At 34.2% G+C, this 24,926-nt stretch overlaps 2 protein-coding genes across 5 annotated transcripts; one reads left to right on the forward strand and one right to left on the reverse strand.

The window, feature by feature from the left end:
• The first annotated feature begins 107 nt into the window (after positions 1 to 107).
• LOC134244610 (heparan-alpha-glucosaminide N-acetyltransferase-like) lies at positions 108 to 20,603 on the forward strand. 4 transcript variants are annotated; one of them, XM_062726872.1, is made up of 18 exons: positions 108 to 169; positions 1,743 to 1,927; positions 3,142 to 3,272; positions 4,234 to 4,382; positions 4,564 to 4,639; positions 4,985 to 5,042; positions 8,149 to 8,274; positions 9,516 to 9,628; positions 10,687 to 10,794; positions 13,288 to 13,439; positions 13,840 to 13,952; positions 14,146 to 14,267; positions 14,435 to 14,561; positions 14,665 to 14,751; positions 14,894 to 14,968; positions 16,681 to 16,751; positions 17,312 to 17,424; positions 19,159 to 20,603. In XM_062726872.1, the coding sequence occupies exons 1-18, from the start codon at positions 112 to 114 to the stop codon at positions 19,332 to 19,334; spliced, it is 2,040 nt and encodes a 679-aa protein (XP_062582856.1). In that variant the 5' UTR covers positions 108 to 111; the 3' UTR covers positions 19,335 to 20,603. The 4 variants fall into 4 exon arrangements, with proteins under 4 accessions (XP_062582856.1, XP_062582853.1, XP_062582855.1 ...); XM_062726869.1 differs by lacking the exon at positions 8,149 to 8,274; XM_062726871.1 differs by lacking the exons at positions 8,149 to 8,274; positions 10,687 to 10,794 and adding an exon at positions 12,795 to 12,902.
• On the reverse strand, positions 20,504 to 22,208 carry LOC134244613 (uncharacterized). The gene is made up of 3 exons (XM_062726875.1): positions 21,592 to 22,208; positions 21,345 to 21,500; positions 20,504 to 21,261 (listed from the first exon to the last, which is right to left on the reverse strand). Exons 1-3 carry the CDS (start codon positions 21,950 to 21,952, stop codon positions 20,948 to 20,950), a joined length of 831 nt encoding a protein of 276 aa, XP_062582859.1. The 5' UTR covers positions 21,953 to 22,208; the 3' UTR covers positions 20,504 to 20,947.
• Positions 22,209 to 24,926: the final 2,718 nt, after the last annotated feature.

Genomic DNA, 24,926 nt, shown 5'->3' on the forward strand with positions numbered 1-24,926 from the left:
AAGAGTTCTCTATAACTCTGAAAATAAACTATTATAGCACTCAATACTTAATCTTTTGGGAAATTTGGACATGAAAGAATATTACGTCGGGTTCGGCATCGCACAGGTCTTATGACCATGGAAGGTTGGAAAAGAAAGAGAAGATCAAGATGTATTTTGCATGTTCTTTGTAAGTATTCTTTTGCTATATGCTTCAAACAATTAGATAATTCTTAATTTGCATAAAAAATATAGACTGGGGATCTAAGAAACTGAATTACCCCGTAGATTCAATTATTCTGATTGTCAGCTGTGCCTGTACTGTAGTCTTGCACAGTGTTCGAAATTTTAGATTTATTTTCTATGGGCGCAAAGGACGGTAAGGACCCACAAATAAAGGTGGTATATGAGTCCTTCCAAGGCATTTTAGACCAAAAAAATATTAAATATTTGGGGAAATAAAACTTTTAGTGAAGATAAATTAGATTTCGGAAAGTCTCTCCTGAAGACATCAAGGCAGTGGGCAGAGCATTCCAGTCCCTGATGGTCCTAGGGTAGAAGGATTCCCTACAAACTTGGGTGTTGTTAGATGGTATCTGCAAGGAATGCCTTCCCATGTTATGACTGAGTCTTGACGGTGGCACTAATTTGTCTGCTGTTTCTTTTCTGACTCTTTCATTTTGGATCTTATAAAGAAGAATTAATCTGGCCCTCTTTCTGCACTCCTCCAGTGTTTTCCAATGCAGATGTCCAGCATATTTGTGACCAACGAGGTGTTGTGATATCGATGGGTAACGTACCTGGCTGCCCTGCATTGGACCATCTCTATCTTATATATATCCTCTATTAAGTATGGGTCCCAGGTAGTACAAGCATATTCTAGGGTAGATAGAATGTTCTATCGTTAAAATGATAAATGTCCTAGGGACCCGGTTTAAGGGTAGATAGAATGTCCTATCGTTAAAATGATAAATGTCCTACGGACCCGGTTTAACAATAGAATTCGTTCCGTGTATTCGTAATGTAGCAAAAGAAACACGGACGGTAACTCGTACTAGTACATTTACTGTACATTTACTACCAACATTGTAGAGAGTTCCGAATGTAAACATGGCAGGTAAATTTGAAGCGAGAGAAAAACGTTGAGAAAATTAATTGGGTTTTCATCCTACTGTGGATTATTTTTTGGGATAAAAGGCATATGCAACCTCAAAAAGGTTTGTTTTGATTAATTTGATAGTTATTTCCAGTGCAAATCGTTTTATATTCTTCAAAATCGTTTGGAGCGGATCCGCTCCGATTGCTACATTGCAAGTATATGGGACGTATTCTAACTGTGGTGAGGGCTTGTACCGAGACACAGTTAGATTATTCTAACTAATTCTAGGGTAGCTAGGTCTTACGAGTGACTTGTAGGCTTTCTCTTTGATGTTTGCATTTCTTATGTTCAGGTTATGTTTTAGGAAGCTGATGGTATTGTTAGCTTTCTTGCAGCATAGTGGATATAATTATGTTGGTTCCCTTTCATATCTGATGTAATTATTTAATTTTGACAACAGTTTTTACAAATTTCAGATTGATATTAATGTCTCATGTGTAATGACTGCTTATAGAAAAATACATTGTTTGGTATTTTATAAGGATAACAGATTTATGGACACAACTAAGATAATTTGTTCATTTACAATCTGTGATCTTTGTTATAACCTTTTTATATTCTGTGTCAGTGTTCATTTATAACAGTACTGTGTTCTTTTCTGTAGGCCTGTATATTCTGTGTCAGATTTCTCCTTGTCTGGCTGTGACAAGAGATGTACCAATACAATGTGTGACAGAGGAGGATAAGATGAACAATGCCAGACTGAACATTGTCTACACGTCCGGCAGTGTCCCTAATAATGACTTGTACAGCATTGTCTTGTATTACCAGACTGAAGAATGCTACAAGGTATCACTTATTTATAAATTAATACACAGTACAGTTTGTTAAGATGAAATTATTAACAATTTTACTCTATACCAGATTTGCTGGATTTTTTTTGTGAAATACTGCCTGATTACGTAGTAATTGAATGTTTTTTCTGATCACATTTTGTCTGGCGTCCGTCTGTCTGTCTGTAAACTTTTCACATTTTCGACTTCTTCTCAAGAACCACTGGGCCAATTTCAACCAAACTTGCCACAAAGCATTCTTGGGTGAAGGGGATTTGAGTTTTTTCAAATCAAGGGCCATGCCCTCATTCAAGGGGAGATAATTGGGAAGTAATGAAAATTTGGTGGTATGCTTTAAAAATCTTCTTCTCAAGAACCACTGTGCCAGGAAAGATGAAAATTATGGGAAAACATCCTCAGGTAGTGTAGATTCAAGTTTGTTCAAATCATGACCTCTGGGGGTAGGGTGGGGCCACAATGGCCGACCAAAGTTTTACATAGAAATATATAGGAAAATTCTTTAAAAATCTTCTTCTCAAGAATAGCAAAGCCATAATTGATCATATTTATATGGAAGCATCCTCATGTAGTGTAGGTGTTCAAGTTTGTTCAAATCATGACCCCCGGGGGTAGGGCAGGGCCACAATGGCCGACCAAAGTTTTACATAGAAATACATAGGAAAATTCTTTAAAAATCTTCTTCTCAAGAATAGCAAAGCCATAATTGATCATATTTATATGGAAGCATCCTCAGGTAGTGTAGATTCAAGTTTGTTCAAATCATGACCCCCAGGGGTAGGGCGGGGTCACAATGGCCGACCAAAGTGTTTTACATAGAAATACATGGAAAATTCTTTAAAAATCTTCTTCTCAAGAATAGCAAAGCCATAATTGATCATATTTATATGGAAGCATCCTCAGGTAGTGTAGATTCAAGTTTGCATGTTCAAATCATGACCCCCGGGCGTAGGGCGGGGCCACAATGGCCAACCAAATTTTTACATAGAAATATATAGGAAAATTCTTTAAAAAATCATCTTCTCGAGAATCGCAAAGTCATGATTGGTCATAGGACTACTTTTGGATTTAAACTTTTTAATAATAAACTAATTTCTACTTTTTCCTAGCCACGGTGCTCAGGTGAGCGATGTGACCCATGGGCCTCTTGTTTTTTATTATAGTTTATTAATTGAAATTTGATTTACTAAACAGTGTTGTTCTGTTTTTCAGTGCCCTCTAATGAAAAAAGTGGTTATTTCAAATAACTCTACATGTAATATTTTGATTGACTCAAGATGGAAAGCAAGAATAGAAATACGACCCAACAACACACGTTTTGTTAAACAAGACGAATCCTGCTTGTAAGTGCTTATTTTGAATTGTAGAATCTTACAATATTTACATTTGCAATTAAAGCTTTAAGGGATTAAAAATTGGAGAAAAACCTTTAATTAATGGCCTAATGGCTCAGACATATGAAGTAATATTTTTTATAAAGGATATACATTCATATATATAGAAGAAAGACATTCTGTATAATCAGGAATTAAATATTACATATACATTGTACATTGTATAGCTTCTCAAAAAAAGAAAGTGGACACACTTGAAAATCTATGATATTTAATTGAACATGTTCATCTTTGCTTTGTAGAGACTAATCTGACTTTTAAAATGTGTAGTTGTAGAGTACAGAATTAAAAAAAAAAAGTTTTGTTAAGGATAAATAACACAAACAAACTTTTTTCAGAAATCAGCATTATTTTTCATAGATTTAAATTTAAATTGACATCCTGAATAATGTTTACCAAGTAGAGTGAGAGAATTATATAAGATTTTGTCATAAGGTTAAAAAATTGTGCAAAATTTTGTATGGAATTATATAGAAAGCAAAACAAAATCTCATATCTAAGCACCAAGGAAAACCTACGATTACTTAATATTTCTGGGATTTATTATTTATGTCATTTCAAATCAAAATCAGTCATAAAATATATATCAACCCGCGTATCCATTTTTTGTTTGTGGTAAGTACCCTTAAATTGGGTCTTTTTCATACTAACGGTGTGTGTGTACCACTCATAAACTGCTTACTCACATTTTACTCAATGCATTTTAAATATTATTATTAGACCTAGTGAGTACATTAATCTTCTTTCGTTTTGGTAAAACAGGTATTTTTTAAGTTGATACTGAAGAAGAAGCTATTGTAGAAGCTTTTCAGATATCCAGATGAATGTTTATCTGGATGTTAAGGACTAAGCCTTCTGGATTAACAAAATTCTTTTTTCTGCAAGTTTTGACTTTTTTTTTTTTTTGTAGAGCTGGAAACTTAACCAGAAAGCTTCATGAGTACGGGGAATATGATCTGTATGTTGCATACAGCCCCTCCAGCATAGGAAAAGAAATTAATGGCTCAATTAAATGCAAACCCCTGGTACTGACAAACATGCCAGATGATTCCTACATTCGTAAGTTGAAATCTTTTTTATTCCAAATCCTATGGTTATAGGTTGATGATTTTAAAATGAATTAGAAACAGTTTTTTTCCCCAGTCAGATTTAGCCATTGTTGTTGTTAGTATTAATTACTGGTAAATCACTATATGCTATTTATAATATAACATTTATTTCATAATTTTTTATTTCTTAGCAATATATGTCGCCATTGGATGTTTTGCTGGTGTATCTATGATTATAGCAATTGGAAAACTTCTATACAAGAAAAGGTACAACAGACTTGGTTACAAAGCATTAGACAGAAGAGATTGTTCTCTCTTTTTATATCTCATCCCATTCTCTCTTTCATCTCTCTCTCTCTCTCCCTCTCTCTCTCTCTCTCTCTCTTGCTTGATTGAAAAAAAGGATATTTGACATGGAGTGATTTGTTAGACTGATAAATGTTCTGTCTTGAGTTGAAAACTCAATTTTTAGCTTAGACTTTTATATGAAGCTTTCTGCATCATTTATAAGACTGTTATCATGAGCTTATAAAGTGATTTTTAAATGAAATGAAGATGGTTTGCTTCGAGCTGTACATTTTTTTTTTTTATGTTTATACAATATCTTTGTAGATGGTACTGTTTGAACAGACTGTTTTTGACAACTGGAAATGAAAGCCTTATAAACCCAGTAAGAACACAATAATTATCAGACATAGTTTTCCTTTGTTGTTTTTTTCTTTTTACATTTTTGCAATGCTTGCATTTATTAAACATTATTCTCATGTACCCATTTAATATTTAACATAATTACCATTTATTCAGCATGCTTCACTTACTGCAGAAAGGCTCAGATGCATGAAAGATTTTCTGATTGAAATTTGTCTTGTCTTTAAACTTTTTTCACCAAATCATATTTATCTCAGATTTTTCAAGCTTTATATCTATGACTTCTTATATCAATGTCAGATTGACCCGCATTACTTTGGGGGTTCCAAGATCACTTTTACTTCAGGTTTATAGCTATAGTGTATACATTTAATTATCTGGGGGAAAGTTGTTTAGGAATGCATGTGTGCACATGTATTTAGGGAAAGATATTTTCAAAATGTTCTAAACATAATTTAATGGCTACAAATTGATCATATATAATTACATAAATATCCTTATCATACTATTATATAGATACCCGAATGCATGAATAATTCAGGTCTCTTAAAAGTTAAGCATCTTAATTGGCTTTGAGTGAAGCAGAAATTGGGGGCTAAAGATTAATATTGCATATACTTGTATATAAAAAAAATCTTCTCAACAACAACTTGGATACAGTTGAATTGATATGCAAGCATTCTCAAACAGTCTACATTCAAGTTTGCTTGATTTTTGAGGCGCATCGTTTTCGATGCGGCCTCCTTGCGATCACCTGGCAATTCTTTCTTATCTAAACTGCGGCGGCAAAGGACTAACAATATTGATTCTTAACACGTTATTAAAAATAGTGCTAATGTACATTGACAAGTTGGCGATATCCATTGTTAATTTTAAACAGCTAATAACATAAAATCTCACACATACATGTTTTTACTTTGAATCAACTGAGGTTACAAAAAATGAGAAAATAAACAATTAAAACAAAGAGAGAAAACAACAACAAGCGTGCCCTAGTCTCGTTCTGCGCGGAGTAAGATCTATTTGCATAACAACAGCTCGTACTATAAATTACTCGGTTTTGTATCAGGTTCATAATAAACGGTATACCACGCCCGATTGTTTATTTTAGTCCCGTATAATTTACATGAACATTTCATGTATATAACATTTGTTATATATTGTGCCATTTATATTGGAAAAAAGTTAAAAACAAAGTAGTGATATTTATAAAAGTGCACATAATGAAAGGAACTGAAATAATTCAGATATGAAATTATATAAATTTATTCAATAATCATTACTAGTAAATTAATTTCTATATTGACATTCATTATTTCATCTTCCTAATAGTAAAAGAATAAAAATAAAAAAGAATTAAAATACAATTAAAATCAATTATGATTTAATTTAAATATCAATGAATTAAAACCGATATATCAGACTATCTTTAAAAAAAAATGTTTTTCCTCTCCTGCATGTACATGATCGATTGGCTAAAACTCAAGGCCATGGCTCAATTTTTTTTAACCTCAAAGAAACTTTAGTTATTTTTTAAATTCTTATTCCTAGATTCTTTCATTCCCTTAACACTGATGTTGAATTTCTCTAAGAAAAAAAAAAGAGTTTTATACCCTCAATGCGATGCGCCTCTCAGGCCGTCAGGCCTTTGATTAAACACGTAGCAGTGTTTTTATGCGGTGAAAGTTCAAGTTTATTCAAATCATGGTCTTCAACAAAGCACAGGGAAGTGTTACACGAAGGAGGCCAAAGTCTGTCATGGAAAAATACAAAGAAATGGGGATTAATTTTGTTCAAATCATGGCACCTTGGTTGGGGAATGGTCACAATAGGTAGTAATCATAGAAATACATGGGAAAAAAGTCTTCAAAATCTTTTCCTTGAGAACAAGAACTACAATTAGACCAATGCATATTTTAATTGTATTAGTAGCTTTGTTGGCATGAGGGGAAGCACTCCTTGAATAAAATTTTAAACACTGACAGAAACGCAGCACAGTTAAGGTGCGCAATGGAAATATCAACTAAATTTTGTATTTAAAAATGTATTCGTAATCGAGATGGCGATTATTTTAAGTACATTATTTATATCAGATAATTGTAATTATGATTAATAACTACATATCGAGGACGATTATATTTTATATTTAGACTAGTCACGTGATGCGGCAGTCACGCGATTTTAGCACATTGACTTGAAGTATTGATGTTACATATAAATGTCACTAGTGCAAGGGCATAACCAAGATAAATTTCCAAGTTTAGTATATAAATATTTTCAACACGCATTATAGTTTCTTAAAAGTGCTGCGATCCTGTCTAAATTCTGCAATTTCATTGTTAAAATTATACTTGTATGACCGAATGCTATATTTTTTGCTGGTCAGCGGCATGAAATATTGATATAATTAAACTGTTTTTAAGATTTCATCAGGATCGCAGCACTTTTCAGATACCGTAATAGTTCTAGAGTTGAAATATAAAAGCTTACTTTGATCCATAGAGTGTATGCCCTTGCACTAGATCGATTTATTAAGACCCCCCACATTACCCTCCGATGTACTTGCATACAAATATACGGCAGTGTCAATTAAATACGTAATGTACAGAAAATATATTAATAAAATAGTGAAGAAGACATTAAATTCAAGTTATTGCCCCATAGAATATCTGTAAATAATATTTTATTTAATTAGAGAATGCATATTTTGTTGAGAAATATTACTTGATCTGTCTCTCACTGCATACAAACTACGTCACGTTGTAAGAAATGACGTCATATTGACAAGGGTATTGCGATCAGTGACTTGTTTATAACTTGTTATGTGGGATTTAACTAACGACAAAACAACACGCTGTAGTAAGTTTTTATGTAGTTTGATGATTTCTTACTGGTTAAATTAGCTGATAAACTCATTTTGTGGTATTTTAAAGAAATGTTGTATGACGTATATTGTGTATGATGTCATAGTCAAGTTTTCCCGTACAAATTAGGCTCCGCCTCCTTTTTGTAACCTTAACTGTGCTGCGAACTGTAGAAGATAGGTGTAGATGTATGTTAATAAAATGCTACAAACAAGAGGAAGTGAAGCAATCTGCGCTGCCATTTGTCTCCCCTTTCTTTGACAGAAAAAGTCTGAGTTAGCAGACGAGCGTCCCGTGTCCCCAATCAAACCCACCCCACGCACAAGTCTTAGGCAGCGTAAGGCCACTAAAAAGCAGACACGATCTGCTGATAAATCTGTTGGGGACTCGGTAAGTCTGTGTGAAGAAAAATGCCATCTAGTGTTCGTAACCTCGGAACTTGAATTTTTGAGAATCACAGCTTTCATAACAATGCTTTATTTTATATCATGTTTTGAACTTGTAAAAGTATGTTTATGTCCTTGTATTTTTATCTCATCTGAACCAAAGACTTGAGTGAACCTTTCTGATCAAAATTTGTCCTTTGTCTCTTGTTGTCAATGTTGTCGCTATTGACGTCAGCTCAGCATAGTAAACTTTTTACAATTTCTTCTCCTCCTGAACCACTGGGTTAAATTCCACCAAATCTAGGAAATGTATCCTTGAGTAAAGAGGCTTTATTATACCCCCCGCTTGAAAAGCGGGAGGGTATATAGTAATCGTTAATTCCGTCCGTCCGTCCGTCTGTACGTCCGTCCGTCTGAGTCCGTCCGTCCGTCCGTCTGTTACGCTTTGGGGTACCCATCTCTTATCCGCAACTCCTCTCATACCACTGAATGAAAATTGATGAAACTTTCACAGAATCTTTATTACATATTGCCATTGTGCACCTCCTATTTTACTTTTTGATCCGACACATATTTTGGGTTTCCCGGCCACAGGAAAACATGGATTTTTTCACCAGTTATAACCATATGGGAGGCGGGGGGTATCATTTAGTGAGCTCATCGCTCACAGTACCTCTAGTTTCTTAAAATTTAGATCCACATTCTCTTTCAAAGGGAGATAATTAAGAATGAGTAAAATTGGGCTGGGCCATTTAAAAATCCTTCTCAAGAACTGCTGGGCTAGAAAAAATGAAATATGAATGCCTCCCGACAGAGTGAACAATCAAATTTGTTTAAATCAAGACCCCCTAGGGTGAGGGCATTTAAGTATGAACAAAATTTTACATAGGTGTATATAGGGGAAAAATCTTTAAAAATCTTCTGTTCAAAAACAGCAAAACTATGAACAGTCATATTTATATAGAGGCATCCTCAGGTAGTGTAGAAGTTTGTTCAAATCATGACCTCAGGGGTGGGATGGAGGTACAATGGGCAATAAAGTTTTATTTACTGGTAGCTATAAATATATAGGAAGAAAAATAGGAGTCACTCAGGTGTGCATTGTGGCTTCTTGTTAAAATAACTTATCTTTTGTGGGATAAAAAAACTGTGCTTGAGTTTGCTTTGAAGTGATATTTTCATATAAGTCCTAGATCATTTCACTGTAAAGAGTTTTGACAGAAAGATGTTGATCTGACTTTACAGGGAGCCTACACATCAGAAGATCTGGGTGTGATGCAGACGACAATAAACCCAGCAGACGAACAAGACAACAGACCAAAGAAAGAAAGGCTCAAGTCACTAGATACATTCAGAGGGTAGGGCATTTCATGTCATTAGATACATTCAGAGGGTTACTGGGTAGGGCATTTCATGTCATTAGATACATTCAGAGGGTAGGGCATTTCATGTCATAGATACATTCAGAGGGTAGGGCATTTCATGTCATTAGATACATTCAGAGGGTAGGGCATTTCATGTCATTAGATACATTCAGAGGGTAAGGCATTTCATGTCATAGATACATTCAGAGGGTAGAGCATATCATGTCATAGATACATTCAGAGGGTAGGGCATTTCATGTCATTAGATACATTCAGAGGGTACGGCATTTCATGTCATTAGATACATTCAGAGGGTACGGCATTTCATTTCAGGCATTTGTATTAATCTTGATTTCAAGTACACATAACTACAATGGTTTCAAAGATCTTTACTTTATAATATGTATACATTGTTGGAATATACATTTTAAAGCAAATTAAAAAAAAAAAAACACACACACACACAGTATGATTTATTTAACAGAACTGTAATCTGGGCAAATTTAAAGTAGGGCAAAATTGTTTGCAAGTGTAAACAGGCAAACATATACAGTGTATACAGATAATACACTACATGTATATATAAATTATAAAGAATGATACATGTATATATTATACTATCCTTTTGTGTCTGTTTTCTGATTTCCCATAATGTAATAAATATATAAACTTAATAGCAATTCATGCACTTCAATTCTTGGTCTTATATAGGTAGTGTACAGGGGTTTTCTTCATATACCCTCATCAACTTTTCATCCTTTGGAAAAATTCTTGTGAACAATAAATGAACTTTTGTAGCTAATAAGAAAAAGTTCAAACAGTTACTATAGTCACACATACACTGTATTTTTTTAATATATATTTTTTTAGTAAGATAAAAGTGTTATATGTATAGAGGGAGTATACTAAGAAAATGATTCACAAACAATGGCTAAGTGCGATAGATTTTATAATCGGACAAAATTGACTTTCAGGATTAGTATAATCGTTTTGATATTTGTTGACTTTCACGATTAGTATAATCATTATGATATTTGTTAATTGACTTTCAGGATTAGTATAATCGTTATGATATTTGTTAATTACGGCGGGGGAGGATATTGGTTTTTCCGTCATAGTCGATGGAATGGTTTGACCTTTGCTGACCTCGTGTTTCCATGGTGAGACATGCATGATGCCATACTTGACTTTGGTGTTGATGTGTCTCTGTATACAGTAGCTGCTGAGTTAACAATAATCTTCAGTCTCTTCTGAACTGCTTTTACTAACATTCTGTTTGTTTTACTCTTTTCCTTGTGTATTCAAATATTTTCTACCTGCTATTAAATGAGGTGTTATGTCATTGGAAGGAATCAAGAAATATCTGTAGCAATTTACAATCTACTAAGAAAACTATTATCATCATTATGTATTTTTAGGTCACCTGAGTAAACTCAGGTGACCTATTGCTATCTGTTTTCGTCCATCATCGTGTGTTGTACGTTAACATTTGAACATTTTCAGCTTCTTCTCTGCAACCACTGAACCAATTTCAACCAAATTTGGCCTAAAGCATCTATGGGTGAAGGGGAACAAAAATTGTGAATTTCATGATCCCTGCCCCCCCTGGGGCCTTAGGGGTGCGGCCAAAACCACTAAAATTAATGCAATCTTTAAAAATCTTCTTCTTTACTCCTGGACATCAAGCAGTCAAACTGTTTGCATGATTGTAATCAGCAATGAGTCCTCTACCAAAATTGTGAAATTCATGGCCCTGGGGTCAGGGGTTCTAGTGCTAGGGTGGGGCTAAATAAGTAGGTAGTGAAAATGCATTATTTCTTTGAAAATCTTCTTCTCTGCTCCTGGGTATTAAATAAACCAACTAAGCACATAGTTATGATGAGCAAGAGTGCCACTACCAAAATTTTGAATTTTATGGCCCCAGGGTCAGGGGTTCTGGTGTAAGAGAGGGGCTCTATTGATTATATAGTGAAAATACATGGATTCTTTGAAAATCTTCTTCTCTGCTCCTGGGTATTAAATAAACTAACTAAGTGCATAGTTATGATGAGCAAGAGTGCCACTACCAAAATTGTGAATTTTATGGCCCCAAGGTCAGGGGTTCTGGTGTTAGGGCGGGGCTCTATTGATTATATATTGAAAATACATGAATTCTTTGAAAATCTTCTTCTCTGCTCCTGGGTATTAAATAAACCAACTAAGTACATAGTTATGATGAGCAAGAGTGCCTCTACCAAAATTGTGAATTTTATGGCCCCAGGGTCAGGGGTTCTATTTTTCAAAGAGTACCTGTACAGTTTGACTACCTTATCTACTTAGGGCGGGGCTCTATAGATTATATACTGAAAATACGTGAATTCTCTGAAAATCTTCTTCTCTGCTCCTGGGTATTAAATAAACTAACTAAGTGCATAGTTATGATGAGCAAGAGTGCCTCTACCAAAATTGTGAATTTGTTTAACCCCAGGGTCAGGGGTTCTGGTGTTAGGGCGGGGCTCTATTGATTATATAGTGAAAAAACATGAATTCTTTGAAAATTTCTTCTCTGCTCCAGAGTATTAAACAGATGAACTAGCTATTTAGTCATGATGAGCAAGAACCCTGATCTTCCAGAATTGTGAATTTCAAGGCCCCAGGGTCAGGGGTCATAGAAGGGGGGTCGTTTTCACTTATATACTGAAAAATGAATGAATGGTTTGAAATCTGCTCCTTGGTATTAATCAAATATCAAGGCCTAAAGGTTCATGTGTGGTAGGGGCACTACTGATTATTGCTGAATATTACTGAAAAATTGAAATGCATTTTTGTTCCCTTACCCTGCATATGGGTATTAAGTAAACAAACTTAGCAACTGCTAAGTGTATTGTTATGATGATCAGTGGTGCCTCTTTCAAAATTGTGAATGCCATAGCATCTGGCTTAAAACATGAATCAATTCAATCACTGGAAAGTTGTTGCATAATGCTCAGGTGACCTATAAGGCCCATGGGCCTCTTGTTATGTTCTTAGTATTTATTTATTATTTTTGTTTCACTCAGCACAGCTTGCTTCATTTAGTTGCTGTTTTATTCTTTATTAACTTAAAAGCCATTACACTACTATCAGTAGTACTAACAGTAAATACACGGGAAATGTTGATGTCTGCATGTGCTGCTTGTAGAATCAGTTTGACCATCATGAACTTTGTGAACTATGGGGGCGGTGGCTATTGGTTTTTTGACCACTCGGACTGGAACGGTCTGACGGTGGCTGATCTTGTGTTTCCATGGTAATCCAATCATTTAACTCATCCTCTCACTATCTTTGTATATGTGTACCTCTCACTGAGCGTCTGCTATGCTGCACATTCTGTTTAATAAAACATTATTGCTTTTGTTTGCTACTTTTATATCACATTAGCAATTTGTAGTGAAAAGACCAATTTCTTTTTTGTAATTTAAAATTTTTTTTTATTAATCCAATCAAAGACTTTAATATAAAGTTAGAAAATGTCTGCAAAAGAATGCTTCAAAATATATAATGGAATTTAGTTTTGATTTTCTATGAATAATATAACTGCATATTTCTCTCAGTAAAATAAGAATACTTTACAAAATATAGTTAAGGAACATTAAAGATTTGAAGGCGCATTTTCCCCTTGTGTAAAATTGCAGGTTTATATGGATTATGGGCACAGCAATGGTGTACTCATTTACAGGACTGTTAAGGAGGGTCACCCCAAAACACAAAATTTTCTGGAAAATATTTAAGAGGAGCTGCATTCTGTTTGTGCTGGGTTTACTGATTAACACAGGAGGATGTGAGGGTATGTGTATCAATCCTAGCGAGATGTAACTTAATTACATTGCACAGATTACTTATAAAAATATATAGTAGTAAAAAAATACATTTGTTGATAATCTATTGTAATTTTATAGTGAATACTTGCATTTCTAGTTGAATTATACAAAATTTGCATTTACATTGTACATGTATATGTGAAGTAATTCTGTCCCTCCCCAAAGAAAAAAAAGGAAAGAAGATAAATTTTAAACTAAAGAATTCATGAAAACCTTTAATATGCATATACATGTACATTTATCTATTGAATGACAATTCATAAGGTAAATACATTTAGAAATTTAAATAGGTCCTAGTAAGTATCTTCACTGTATTATTTTTTTTACAATACCTAATTTCTGTACAATGTTGTATTTATTTGACAGCTACTGCTCTTACTAAGCTGAGAATTCCCGGTGTACTACAGAGGTTTGCTGGTACATACTTTGTTGTGGCATCCATTCACATGTTTTTTGCCAAAACTGTGGATGTTAGCATGGTAGGTGTGCATTTTGTTCCCTAAAAGTTTCAAATGTACCCAAGAAAACAAATACTTGAACAAACAATATTTATTACTTTGACAATAGGATGGCTTAAATGTTAGAAAATGATTTTTTTATAGGAAAAATGTACTTTTTTGTAAAAAAAAAAAAATTAGCCATCAAACTGATATATTTGATTGCCTTTTACAGTACACTTACTGGGGTTTTATCCGAGACATTGTGGATTATTGGTTGGAGTGGATATTTTACGTTGTCTTTGTGACGGCTCACATTGTGTTTACCTTCGTGTTAGATGTACCAGGATGTCCCAAGTAAGAAAACACAGAAATGTTTTATGTTCATCATGAGATGTTTTTAAAAACCTTTCTGAGAATCAGATTTTAAACAATATTTTGAATTCAGCATGCTCATGTTATTTTTCCTTTGCTGATATTTTTGCAGATTGATGGTTTTATTTTATGATTTTTTTATCTTTCAGAGGCTATCTAGGACCTGGTGGTCTACATGAGAATGGAACATATCAGAACTGTACAGGTGGTGCTGCAGGCTACATTGACAGAAAAGTGTTTGGGGACAGTCACATCTACCAAAGCCCCACATGCAAGGTTTGAAGAACAAAGCAACTTAAGTTACATATTTCTTTGATTAGTATTGTAATATTAAGAAATTGTTTCATTTTCTGATAACAATCTGTCTTTTGATTGACAGGAGATATACAAAACCAAAGTGCCTTATGACCCAGAGGGACTTCTAGGAACTCTGAATTCCATATTTTTGTGTTTTTTAGGATTACAAGTAAGAAACAGCATAAACCTGATTTTATGTATATCAAATGATTTAAAATTTTCTAGAAAGAAAAATAAAAAATGATCCATTTTAAAAATGAAATCAATTACATGTATATTTATCTTCAAACTATGAAATTTTTGTACTGTAGGCTGGTAAAATTTTAATGACATATAAGGAGCCAGCAGCCCGAGTTAAAAGATTTATAATTTGGGGTGTAATTCTGGTAAGTTTAAATCATATTGCCTTGTAATTTTGAACTCTTAAAACAATTGCTATTTCAATTAGAGACAATAGTTATGATACCAGCACTCTCTAGTTTTGGTTGTAGGAAGTGTTCTTTAACAAATCTGTCTATCTACCTATCCAGTCCAGTGAATGACTCCATATATCAACTAGTGATAGTGTTCATCTAGAAATAAAGCCCATATGCAGCTTACAAAGCATCATTTGATAATTTTAGTGATGTGCATCCCAGATGCAGGGTCTTTTTCAGATAAAATGCAGCATCTGAAGCAAAATATGGGTTTTCTATCATAACATCCTCTCAAATCCTTTCCTATTTGTCACTGTAGGAGATATATGTACATCTTATCCTCTCTGAGAGAGGTTTCTTGCTATAACTGTAAAAGAGGAGGTGCTGCTTCTCATGACTTGCATGCATAAAGTCCTGAAATCAGATACAGGTAAATATCAGTATCTCAAACATGGGATATTTCGAATACCCCGCTTATGTTGAAGTCGATCGTCGGTCCCGGCCGTTTTCTCTATATATATGATTTAAAAAACACCTGATATCTCGAACACGGTAATCTCGAATACCCCGCTTATGTTGAAGTATATTTAATGTCCCAAGCCCTTTTTTACCTGTCTTATCTCGAAGTGCAGTGAATACTGAACACACCTGGCATCGTGACTTCACACATTCTCGCCAGTGGCTATTAATTAACACCTTCAAACTGGGGGAATCTTAATTAGTCCCAAGCTCATTTTTGGGTATCTGTGGCAAGGTAATTGGTATCACAGCTTGGGTGTTTGGTGTAGAGTACGACCGATAAAACAAACCACTTTGCAGCAATTCAGAAATTAAATACGGACAGTATTACCGATATTGCATTTAATAATATGCTCTGTATAATTTAAATCGTAAATTCATAAAATACAAAGATTTTTTACGATTAATTTAAATTAAACAGTGAAGTTGCAGTGCGTAATGAACAGTGCAGTGATCGATTACACTCATGCTTCTCTGCGTAAAATTAGATAACCTTGACCACCAGTTTCGTAAACTATATGTTCCTTAGTAGTACTTCGTAATGTAATATGTGTAAGCTATTTATAATATTCAAGTACACAGTTTAAAATACTGATTATTTTTTAGTGCTCTAAATAACGTTTTGCACTAAATTTCATCAAATAATGTTTTTGAAAAATTTGTCTTGTTCTTTTCTTACGGAGAAGGTTCTTCAACTATAACACTAATAATACATCCCGTTTGACCACGTAAGCATGGCCTAGAAAATGTAAATCGCTGTATATGCAATAAGGCATGCATATTAAATTGTTTTACAATTATACAAGATAAAGAGAACAACAACATTGTTTTTCTTAATATTTATTGTGAATATGCTCGAGTCTTTACCATAAAGACTACATGTTTGGTAATACAGGAAAGTGTTATGCATGAAGATATATACAAAACACGGGAAACTATTGATTCAACTTTGGAAGATAACTTCGGATATCTCGAGCCCCAGGATATCTCGAAGTCATGTCCAGGTCCCCTCAACTTCGAAATACTGATATTTCACTGTATTATAAATATAACATTACATTGCATTAGGAGATAGTTGTTCAAGTTGCTAATCAATAGAGGTTGAAAAAAACTTAAGCCAGTCAGTAAATCATAACTAAATACATGTTAATGATGTTTTTCAGTGTTTAATTGCCGGTGCTTTATGTGAATTTAAAAAAGATGGAGGAGCAATTCCAATCAATAAAAATTTATGGTAAGATATATAAAGGAAAGAATCGAAGTTTATAACATTGTATCACATTGCATGCAGTATAAATTACTGAGGCATATAGTATCATTTTTAAAGTTTGAAGGGGGGGGGGGTGCAGAATAATAACTGACGACAAAGAAAGGGGAAAATTTTCCAAACTTGAAATTTCTATTTTGTGAGTGGATGGAATTGGTGTACCATTTCTGAAAAGAAACTTTATGGAATACATTAACAATGGTAGATTTCACTACACAATGCAAAAAAGGGAGGGAAAGTTCCCTTTCAATATACAGTGTCAGATTAGATTATCTGTAATATATATTATGTTTTGATACTGTGTGCCCACTATTTCTGCAAATACTTTTAAAGAGTATTAGATTAAATACTGTCTATATACATATATGCTTGAGCATGAACCTAATATTTGAGAAACAAATGATGCAAACAGAGTTACATCTATACTGTACAAAATAAAGATGTCTTGATCACAATATTTATTTTTTTTAGGGGGGGGGTCAGTCCATTGTATTAATACCATCTATTTTTTTTTTTTTTTTTTACAGGTCATTGTCTTTTGTTCTGTGCATGGCAGGATTTGCCTTTTTCTTGTTAGCCTTTTGTTATCTTACAATAGATGTTTATAAAGTGTGGAGTGGTGCTCCCTTTTATTTCCCAGGTAAGATACTAAATAATTCTATGATGGTGTTGATTATAAGTTTATTTTTAAAATATGATTTATCAACAAGAGTTATGAATTGTTCCTTATTATTTTTTAAAATTATGATTTAAACATGGGAAAATTGCTTTTGTGTTTTTTTTACTAAGATTAAGTTAAAGCATTTATAAATTCAAGAGGTCAAAAAAGTGTTTATAATAAAGTGGGTAAAAAATCCAGCAGCAAGTTTTGTAGAAAAAAGGATAGATTTTTAATACATGTATAGTAGATATTTTTCACATATAAAGTCTACATTACTTTTCAGTTTTCACTCTTAAAAAATAAACTGTACATTTGCATATCACTTCTTGTTACATGAGCTATTTAAGACACAGTTTATAAACCAACATTACATGAAGAATGCACTGTGATGCTCCTTTGACAGGCATGAACTCCATATTTATGTATGTTGCCCACACTACGTATCAGAATTTTTTCCCGGTGGGTTGGAAGGTTGACGACAATCACTGGCAGCTACTGGCGCTACACTTGTGGGGCCCCGCCTTCTTTTGTCTCTTTACCTACATGATGCACCGTAAAAAGATTTACATCGCCATCTGAAAACTCATATGTGAGACTTGCAATTTAAATCTCCCTGCCAAATCCCAAACCCTACATCTTCCTTAAATCAAACCCAATTTTATATTATTAGAACCTTTCATAATAAAAGGTATTACATGTAATTACAATAAATTAAAAAAAAAACATTTAGTATAAAAATCTACAATTATCTTTTAATTAGAAGTTACTTAAAACTGTTATAAATAAACCTGTTAAGATACTGCTTTATGATCAGTAAAACACTGCTAAAGTATACACTTACAAGCATTGCTTTCCACAACACAATGCACTTTTACAATCAAAGTCTGTATGACAGGTTCACTCTTTAACATTTCTTTGTATGCAGAATTTATTCATTTATAAACAATAAACCTTTTTTCAAAAATGTAGTTTCTGCAGACTTCTTGTTACTTTCTAAAAGAACTGAAGTTCTTTTAGAACTATGGTTCATATTCTGTGGTAATGCTTCAGATTTTCAGAAGTTTGTCTTCTGAAAGTCTCTGAAAGCCCCAAAACAAAATTTGTTTACTTTTGAATTTAGAACTAAAATTCACAGCATTCATTTGCCACGTGGAAAATGGTAGTCACCAAGGTTTATAAAATTTATAAATTCTTCATAATTAAAGTGACTCAGGTGAACATTGTGTCTTATGGGCATTATACATGTATATATATATATTATATACCCTTGAATAATTAAGCCAGAAAATGATGGTCCTCACTTTATTTCACATCATTTTGATATCATGACACAGATATGCCCTGTTTTATAGAAAAAAAAAACCAACCAATGATAAAAACCTTAGCAAAATAGTGCAGCTTAAATTACACAGAATTGCTTACCTTTCACCCATTGTCCTTGTAAAGTAGAAGGCAAAACTCCTCCAAAACATCAGTTGCATAATTTTGTTAGGTATTTAATTTATGTCAAGACATTTCTATATTGATAAAGAAGTACTTTACACAAGTACATTATCGTGCACTTTTTATGTTACCGGGGGTATTTGGATAAAAAGTTTAGCAAAACGAAAATGCGTTTAAATAGGAATTTCAAAATTTTAACTTATGAAAAGTCAGAGTAAGTTTTCAAATAGGAAGATAGAGTATTAATTTATAAACCTTTTCCTTTTGAAGGTATGAACCCTATTCTGTTGTACATGGCACATGAGGTTTTACATCGTCATTTCCCTATCAGCTGGAGTGTGTCCTCCGAACATTTCCCGCTACTTTTCATGGACTTATGGGGCACAGTATTCTTTGTCCTCGTAGCAATCGTTTTGTACATGAAGAAACTGTTTTTCTCTGTTTGATGTGCATGTATTTGTCATTGCTCATTTAGGTCTACTGTTTATGCATTGCTCACATGGGAATCAGATACCATTTGTTTGTGCCAAATATGGGGGATAAAATCAGAGCTGTGTATGTATTGAAAATGCCAGAATATTTTAGCTAGGTAAACCATATACATGTATATACACGCTCTGTGAAAACAACATTAAATATGACATTTGAGAATTTGAGGCAAAACTACTAGTATTTATATCCTCTTGATTTCCTTTTAATGGAAACTTGTCCATTTTTGTTGTCATCACACTAAACTTTTCACATTTTCATCTTCTTGTCAGGAATAATTTGGCAAATTTCAATTGAACTTGGCACAGAATAACCTTGGATTTTAAGTTTTTACAAATAAAGGGCCATGCCCATTTCCAAGTGGAGATAAGTAAGAAATATTGAATATTGAGTGGGGTAATTTAATTTTTTTTTCTCAAGAATCACTGAGCCAGAAAAGTTTAAAAGTTTGTTTGCAAACTTTTTCTAACTAAAAAATAGATTCTAATTTGTTCAAATCATGTCCCCAAGGGGTAGTTTGGGGCCACAATGGGGACTCAAAGTTTTACCAAAGAATTCTTCAGAATTGCAAAGCAATAACAGTCTTGTAATATCTACTTGTATTTTAGAAGCATCCTTGTTCAAATCATGACACATGAAGGTAGGAAGGGGGTCACAATATAATCTCTTAATTTAACTTAGAAATACTTCGGGAAAATTCTGTTGATAATAAAAAAACAGAAGCACCATAGTTACACAGGTGAGTGTGGTGACCCAAGGGCTTGTTTTAAGATGAAATCAAGAAATCAATTCAATATGACAAAGCCTTTCTAGTTTGGCTTTGGAGCTGTAAATGTCTTTCTTTTACACGTACTTGCAAAGTAACTTAAATATCTAGAAAGTCCATCTTGCCAGTGTCCATGCAGAAGATAATGCGATGATATGAATAGTTTGGTTAATTTTCTAGTGTATCTTTAATCTTTAGACGCGAATAATTTACTGCAATTTTACCCAGTATTTTCATATTCACCATTTTCATATGATTTTGGAGAATGTTTCTCCTTCAGTTAAGTTTTTGAAGTAGTTATATTGATATATATACTCTAATATAGCAGCTATAATAAATGTATGAAACGAAAAAAAAAACTTTCAATTTTGTTTTATTAATCATGGGTTGTATTTATGTTAGATGAAGTATGATTTATTGTACAGTGCAATATGGAACAATAATAAAATGTTTACATGAATTCACTTCTTGTCACTATTTACATGAACACAATGCCTATCTTTATAATTAGCGATACGTTTAATTTGATATCGTCTTTTGGAAGATTGTTACAGATTAAGCCGATAGTAACACTTCAGAACACAGCTCTTTTATCTGAATGAAAAATGTTTTCCGTCAAGGACAAAATGCAGACGTTTTTCAAGGTCACTTTTAAATCAATTGGAGTACCAATTCTTTCACTATAAAAGAATTCTTTCTTTAAAGTGAATATTGAGTTAGCTTAATTAAAGAAGTCGTTGAAAAGAACTTCTTTAAGTAAACAACGATTCTTTATCAACGCTGCAGCCTTAAGCGATCTTCAGTTTACTTAAAACGTGTCATGGGTATTGAATGGTTATTGTTATGAGAACAACAAGGCAGATGGTCGTCCTGTAAAATAGGCTCTTGGATGTCTGCCTTGTGATATTTATTATTCGGGGTTTTGTCCTGGGCTAGATAGACAAGAAACGTTATGGTAGAAAATGACGTCATCACGGCGGCGGTTCCCGCCACAATTAAACACCAGGGGATAAGGACGGTAATAGCCGCGTGACTCGCCGCCACGGGGAACTGGAAAGTCGTCTTCATTTGGAGAGTGATGGTAGTTATCTTTCCAACAACTACCCAAAGCATGATGGCTGAAAAAAAGTATGGTCTTTAAGTTAAATGCTCTGATATGATGAAAATTCGAGTGTCACCCAGCAAAATAGATATAACCTACCCGATACTGCAAAACAAGCGCATGCTACAATGCCAAATCCCCGTCTTATAACTTTTGGTCTGTAGTACAGAAGAAATGATACCAATCCTATCATAAGACAAGCTATACTGATGGATGCCTCGATCTGGTACTCCAAAAGGCCACTTAATGCATTGACTGGAAAATAAAAATAGGCGTTATAAAGCATCCATAAGTCAAACAAATTAGAAATTGTATATTATCTTGTAAAGTATAAAAAGTTACTTACAGCAAAATTCTTTGAGTAATTCAAGATGTTTGACGTGAAACTTTGATAGATGCTTGTTATCATAATCAACAAATGTTTCTGTAAAACAGGCTAATTCTGTTCCGTTTTGGTACTGTCCTTCAAAACAGAAGGAGAAAAACCAAAGTCCAGCCGAGACTTCCGCCGACAGGTCCGATATAGTGGAACCGTTTGTCGCAGACGACTCCGTGACGTCATCGTAGAACTCTAAGTGGAACTTCATCCATCCCGGTGTCGCAATGGTTGTCAGCAAACATAAAAGCGACAACGCAATCAGAATCAAAAGTAAAGTGAGGTTTTCAAACAAAAAAAGTCTTATTTCACTATCGGATTTCTTTCCCATGTTTAATACTTTCTTTCAAATCCTTGTACAGAGACTCTAGCAATGAAATCGTTCATTTACACAAAATGTTTACGCAGTAACAGCAGCAAAAACAAACACCAAAGTATATTTTTTCCTAACAGTTGTCAAAAATGATGCACATAAATGTCACACTGCTTTTTGCACCATGAGTCCTAGTTTCTGGTTAAAACCAAAGTAGTTTGTCTCGATCTAGCGCACTGAGCTACCCCTAGCATACGATCCCATTCACTCAGCCCGAGAACGAAACTCGATATTTTATTTGTGCAAATAATTCTTTTTGTATATTTTATTTTTTAACCTTTTCTTCAAGGTCACGATCACACCACGCGTCCTATTTCAAAAGCATCTGATGAGTCTGTAAACATGTTACAATAATTGTCGTGTACTCATTAAATAAATTTTGAATTTAGTACATGTAATTAGTGAAGGACAATATACAACTGACAATACTTTACGGCTCATTGTATAACGTGACTGAATTACTTACATAAAGTTTGCAAAAAATCCTGCATTTTTTCCTTTATGTACCGCAAGAGATTTTGTTTCAAAAAGCACAGTTAATCATATTAATTTTTTTTTATTATCTCTTTCCTGTTCAGTATCAATGAAATAAAGAACCACCGCCTTTCCAAATTTTAGGACGTTTTAAAATAAGTGACCTACATATTTCTTTCCGTTTATGTACGCTGCCATGCGTCGTGCATTAACATTTTTAACATTTTCATTTTCTTCTACATAACCACTGAACTCATTTTATCGAATTTTTGCATATGACTTCTATTTGTAAAGGGTTTCAAAAATATTTAAATTTCATTGCCCAACCCTTTGGAGCCCTGAGTGATGGGGCTTAAACCATCAAAATTAACGCAATCTTCAAAAATCTCCTCTACCTCTGGCCATCAAGTAGTCAAACTGTTAATTGATCGTATACAGTAGCCATTAAGCCCTCTACCCAATTTGTCAAATTGTTGACCCCAGGGTCAGGGGTTCCGAATTGGAGCAAGGTTCCATTAAACATATAATAAATTGCAAACTCTTTAGAAGTCTTTTCTCTCTCTCCCCCCTCCCCCGTTTATTTAGCTGACAAAATAAGTGCATGATAATGCCGAAAGAGGATGCTTGTTCCATTATAAATTTAATTTCCCATACGTCACAGGTTCTGGTGGTAGGGCGGAGCTCTGTTGAAAATTATGGTAAGAATACATTATTTCTTTGTAAATCTATTCTTCACCCCTTTGGTATTTTGCAAACAAAGTGCATGATTTTGTATCTCCCCGAAATGTAAATTCAATGGTCCCGAAGTCAAGGATTTTTTGACGTTATATTGAGCTCTATATATTGTTGATTATAGTGATATAGGATAAATACTATAATAATTTCTGCTCCTTGGCAAACGGGTCACAAAATATAACGAGCAAGAAATACTAGTACTAATTTTATGGTTATAACCAGACAACTGGTTAACTAGGGATATAGAGGGGAAAAAAAAACTTTTGAAAATCTGAAGAATAAAAGGGCTAAGGAGGCTCATGTGAGCAATGTGACCCATATATCAAATATATTGATTTCAAGTGAAATAATATTAAATCAATTTTAACTGTGAACCGTAGATAATTTGAAATTAGAATGCGAACAATGTCAATATACACTGCGGTGCAGGTGATTGGTGACTTATAAGGGAAATTTCCAGGAAGAGTTACCTTTCTTCCTAGAGGAGAAATCCCAGTAAGAGTTATCTCTCTTATCAGAGGGGAAAATCCCAGTGAGAGTTATCTCTCTTATTAGAGGGGATAATCCCAGTGAGAGCTATCTCTTTTATCAGAGGGGATAATCCCAGTGAGAGTTACCTCTCTTATTAGAGGGGATAATCCCAGTGAGAGTTACCTCTCTTATTAGAGAGGAAAATCCCAGTGAGAGTTATCTCTCTTATCAGAGAGGATAATCCCAGTGAGAGTTATCTCTCTTATCAGAGAGGATAATCCCAGTGAGAGCTATCTCTCTTATCAGAGGGGGAAATACCAGTGAGAGTTATCTCTCTTATTAGAGAGGAAAATCCCAGTGAGAGTTATCTCTCTTATCAGAGAGGATAATCCCAGTGAGAGTTATCTCTCTTATCAGAGAGGATAATCCCAGTGAGAGTTACCTCTCTTATTAGAGGGGATAATCCCAGTGAGAGTACCTCTCTTATTAGAGGGGATAATCCCAGTGAGAGTTACCTCTCTTATCAGAGAGGATAATCCCAGTGAGAGCTATCTCTCTTATCAGAGGGGGAAATTCCAGTGAGAGTTATCTCTCTTATCAGAGGGGAAAATCCCAGTGAGAGCAATCTCTCTTATCAGAGAGGAAAATCCCAGTGAGGGTTACTTATCTTATCATGGATCAAAATTCCAGCGAGAGCTATCTCTCTTATCAGACGTTAAAATTCCATAATGGTCATCTCTCTTTTCAGAGGGGAAAATCCCAGTGAGAGCTATCTCTCTTATCAGAGCGGAAAATCCCAATGAGAGATATCTCTCTTAATAAGAGGGGGAAATCCAAATGAGAGTTATCTCCTTTAATGAGAGAGGAAAATCCCAGTGAGAGCTATCTCTCTTATCAGACGGGAAAATCCCAGTGAGAGTTATCTCTCTTATCAGAGGGGAAAATCGCAGTGAGAGTCATCTCTCTTATTAGAGGGGAAAATCCAAATGCGAGTTATCTCTCTTATCAGAGGGGAAAATCCCAGTAAGAGTTATCTCTCTTATTAGAGGGGAAAATCCCAATGCGAGTTATCTCTATTATCAGAAGGGAAAATACCAGTGAGAGGTATCTCTCTTATTAGAGGGGAAAATCCAAATGCGAGTTATCTCTCTTATCAGAGGGGAAAATCCCAGTGAGAGTTATCTCTCTTATCAGAGGGGAAAAACCCAGTAAGAGTTATCTCTCTTATCAGAGGGGAAAATTCCAGTAAGAG

Source organism: Saccostrea cucullata, unplaced genomic scaffold (genome assembly GCF_032062105.1).
Source record: "Saccostrea cucullata isolate Sc308-1 unplaced genomic scaffold, CSIRO_AGI_Scuc_v1 ctg33, whole genome shotgun sequence".
Classification (NCBI taxonomy): Eukaryota; Metazoa; Mollusca; class Bivalvia; order Ostreida; family Ostreidae; genus Saccostrea; species Saccostrea cuccullata.

Coding starts and splice junctions, on each gene's coding strand:
- LOC134244610 (XM_062726872.1), top strand. CDS start 112: ATGACCATGGAAGGTTGGAAAAGAAAGAGAAGATCAAGATGTATTTTG. Junction 1,928..3,141: donor AGACTGAAGAATGCTACAAG/GTATCACTTATT, acceptor TCTGTTTTTCAG/TGCCCTCTAATGAAAAAAGT. Junction 10,795..13,287: donor GCTGACCTCGTGTTTCCATG/GTGAGACATGCA, acceptor GTAAAATTGCAG/GTTTATATGGATTATGGGCA.
- LOC134244613 (XM_062726875.1), bottom strand. CDS start 21,952: ATGGGAAAGAAATCCGATAGTGAAATAAGACTTTTTTTGTTTGAAAAC. Junction 21,501..21,591: donor ATTACTCAAAGAATTTTGCT/GTAAGTAACTTT, acceptor TTTATTTTCCAG/TCAATGCATTAAGTGGCCTT. Junction 21,262..21,344: donor CGCTTGTTTTGCAGTATCGG/GTAGGTTATATC, acceptor ACTTTTTTTCAG/CCATCATGCTTTGGGTAGTT.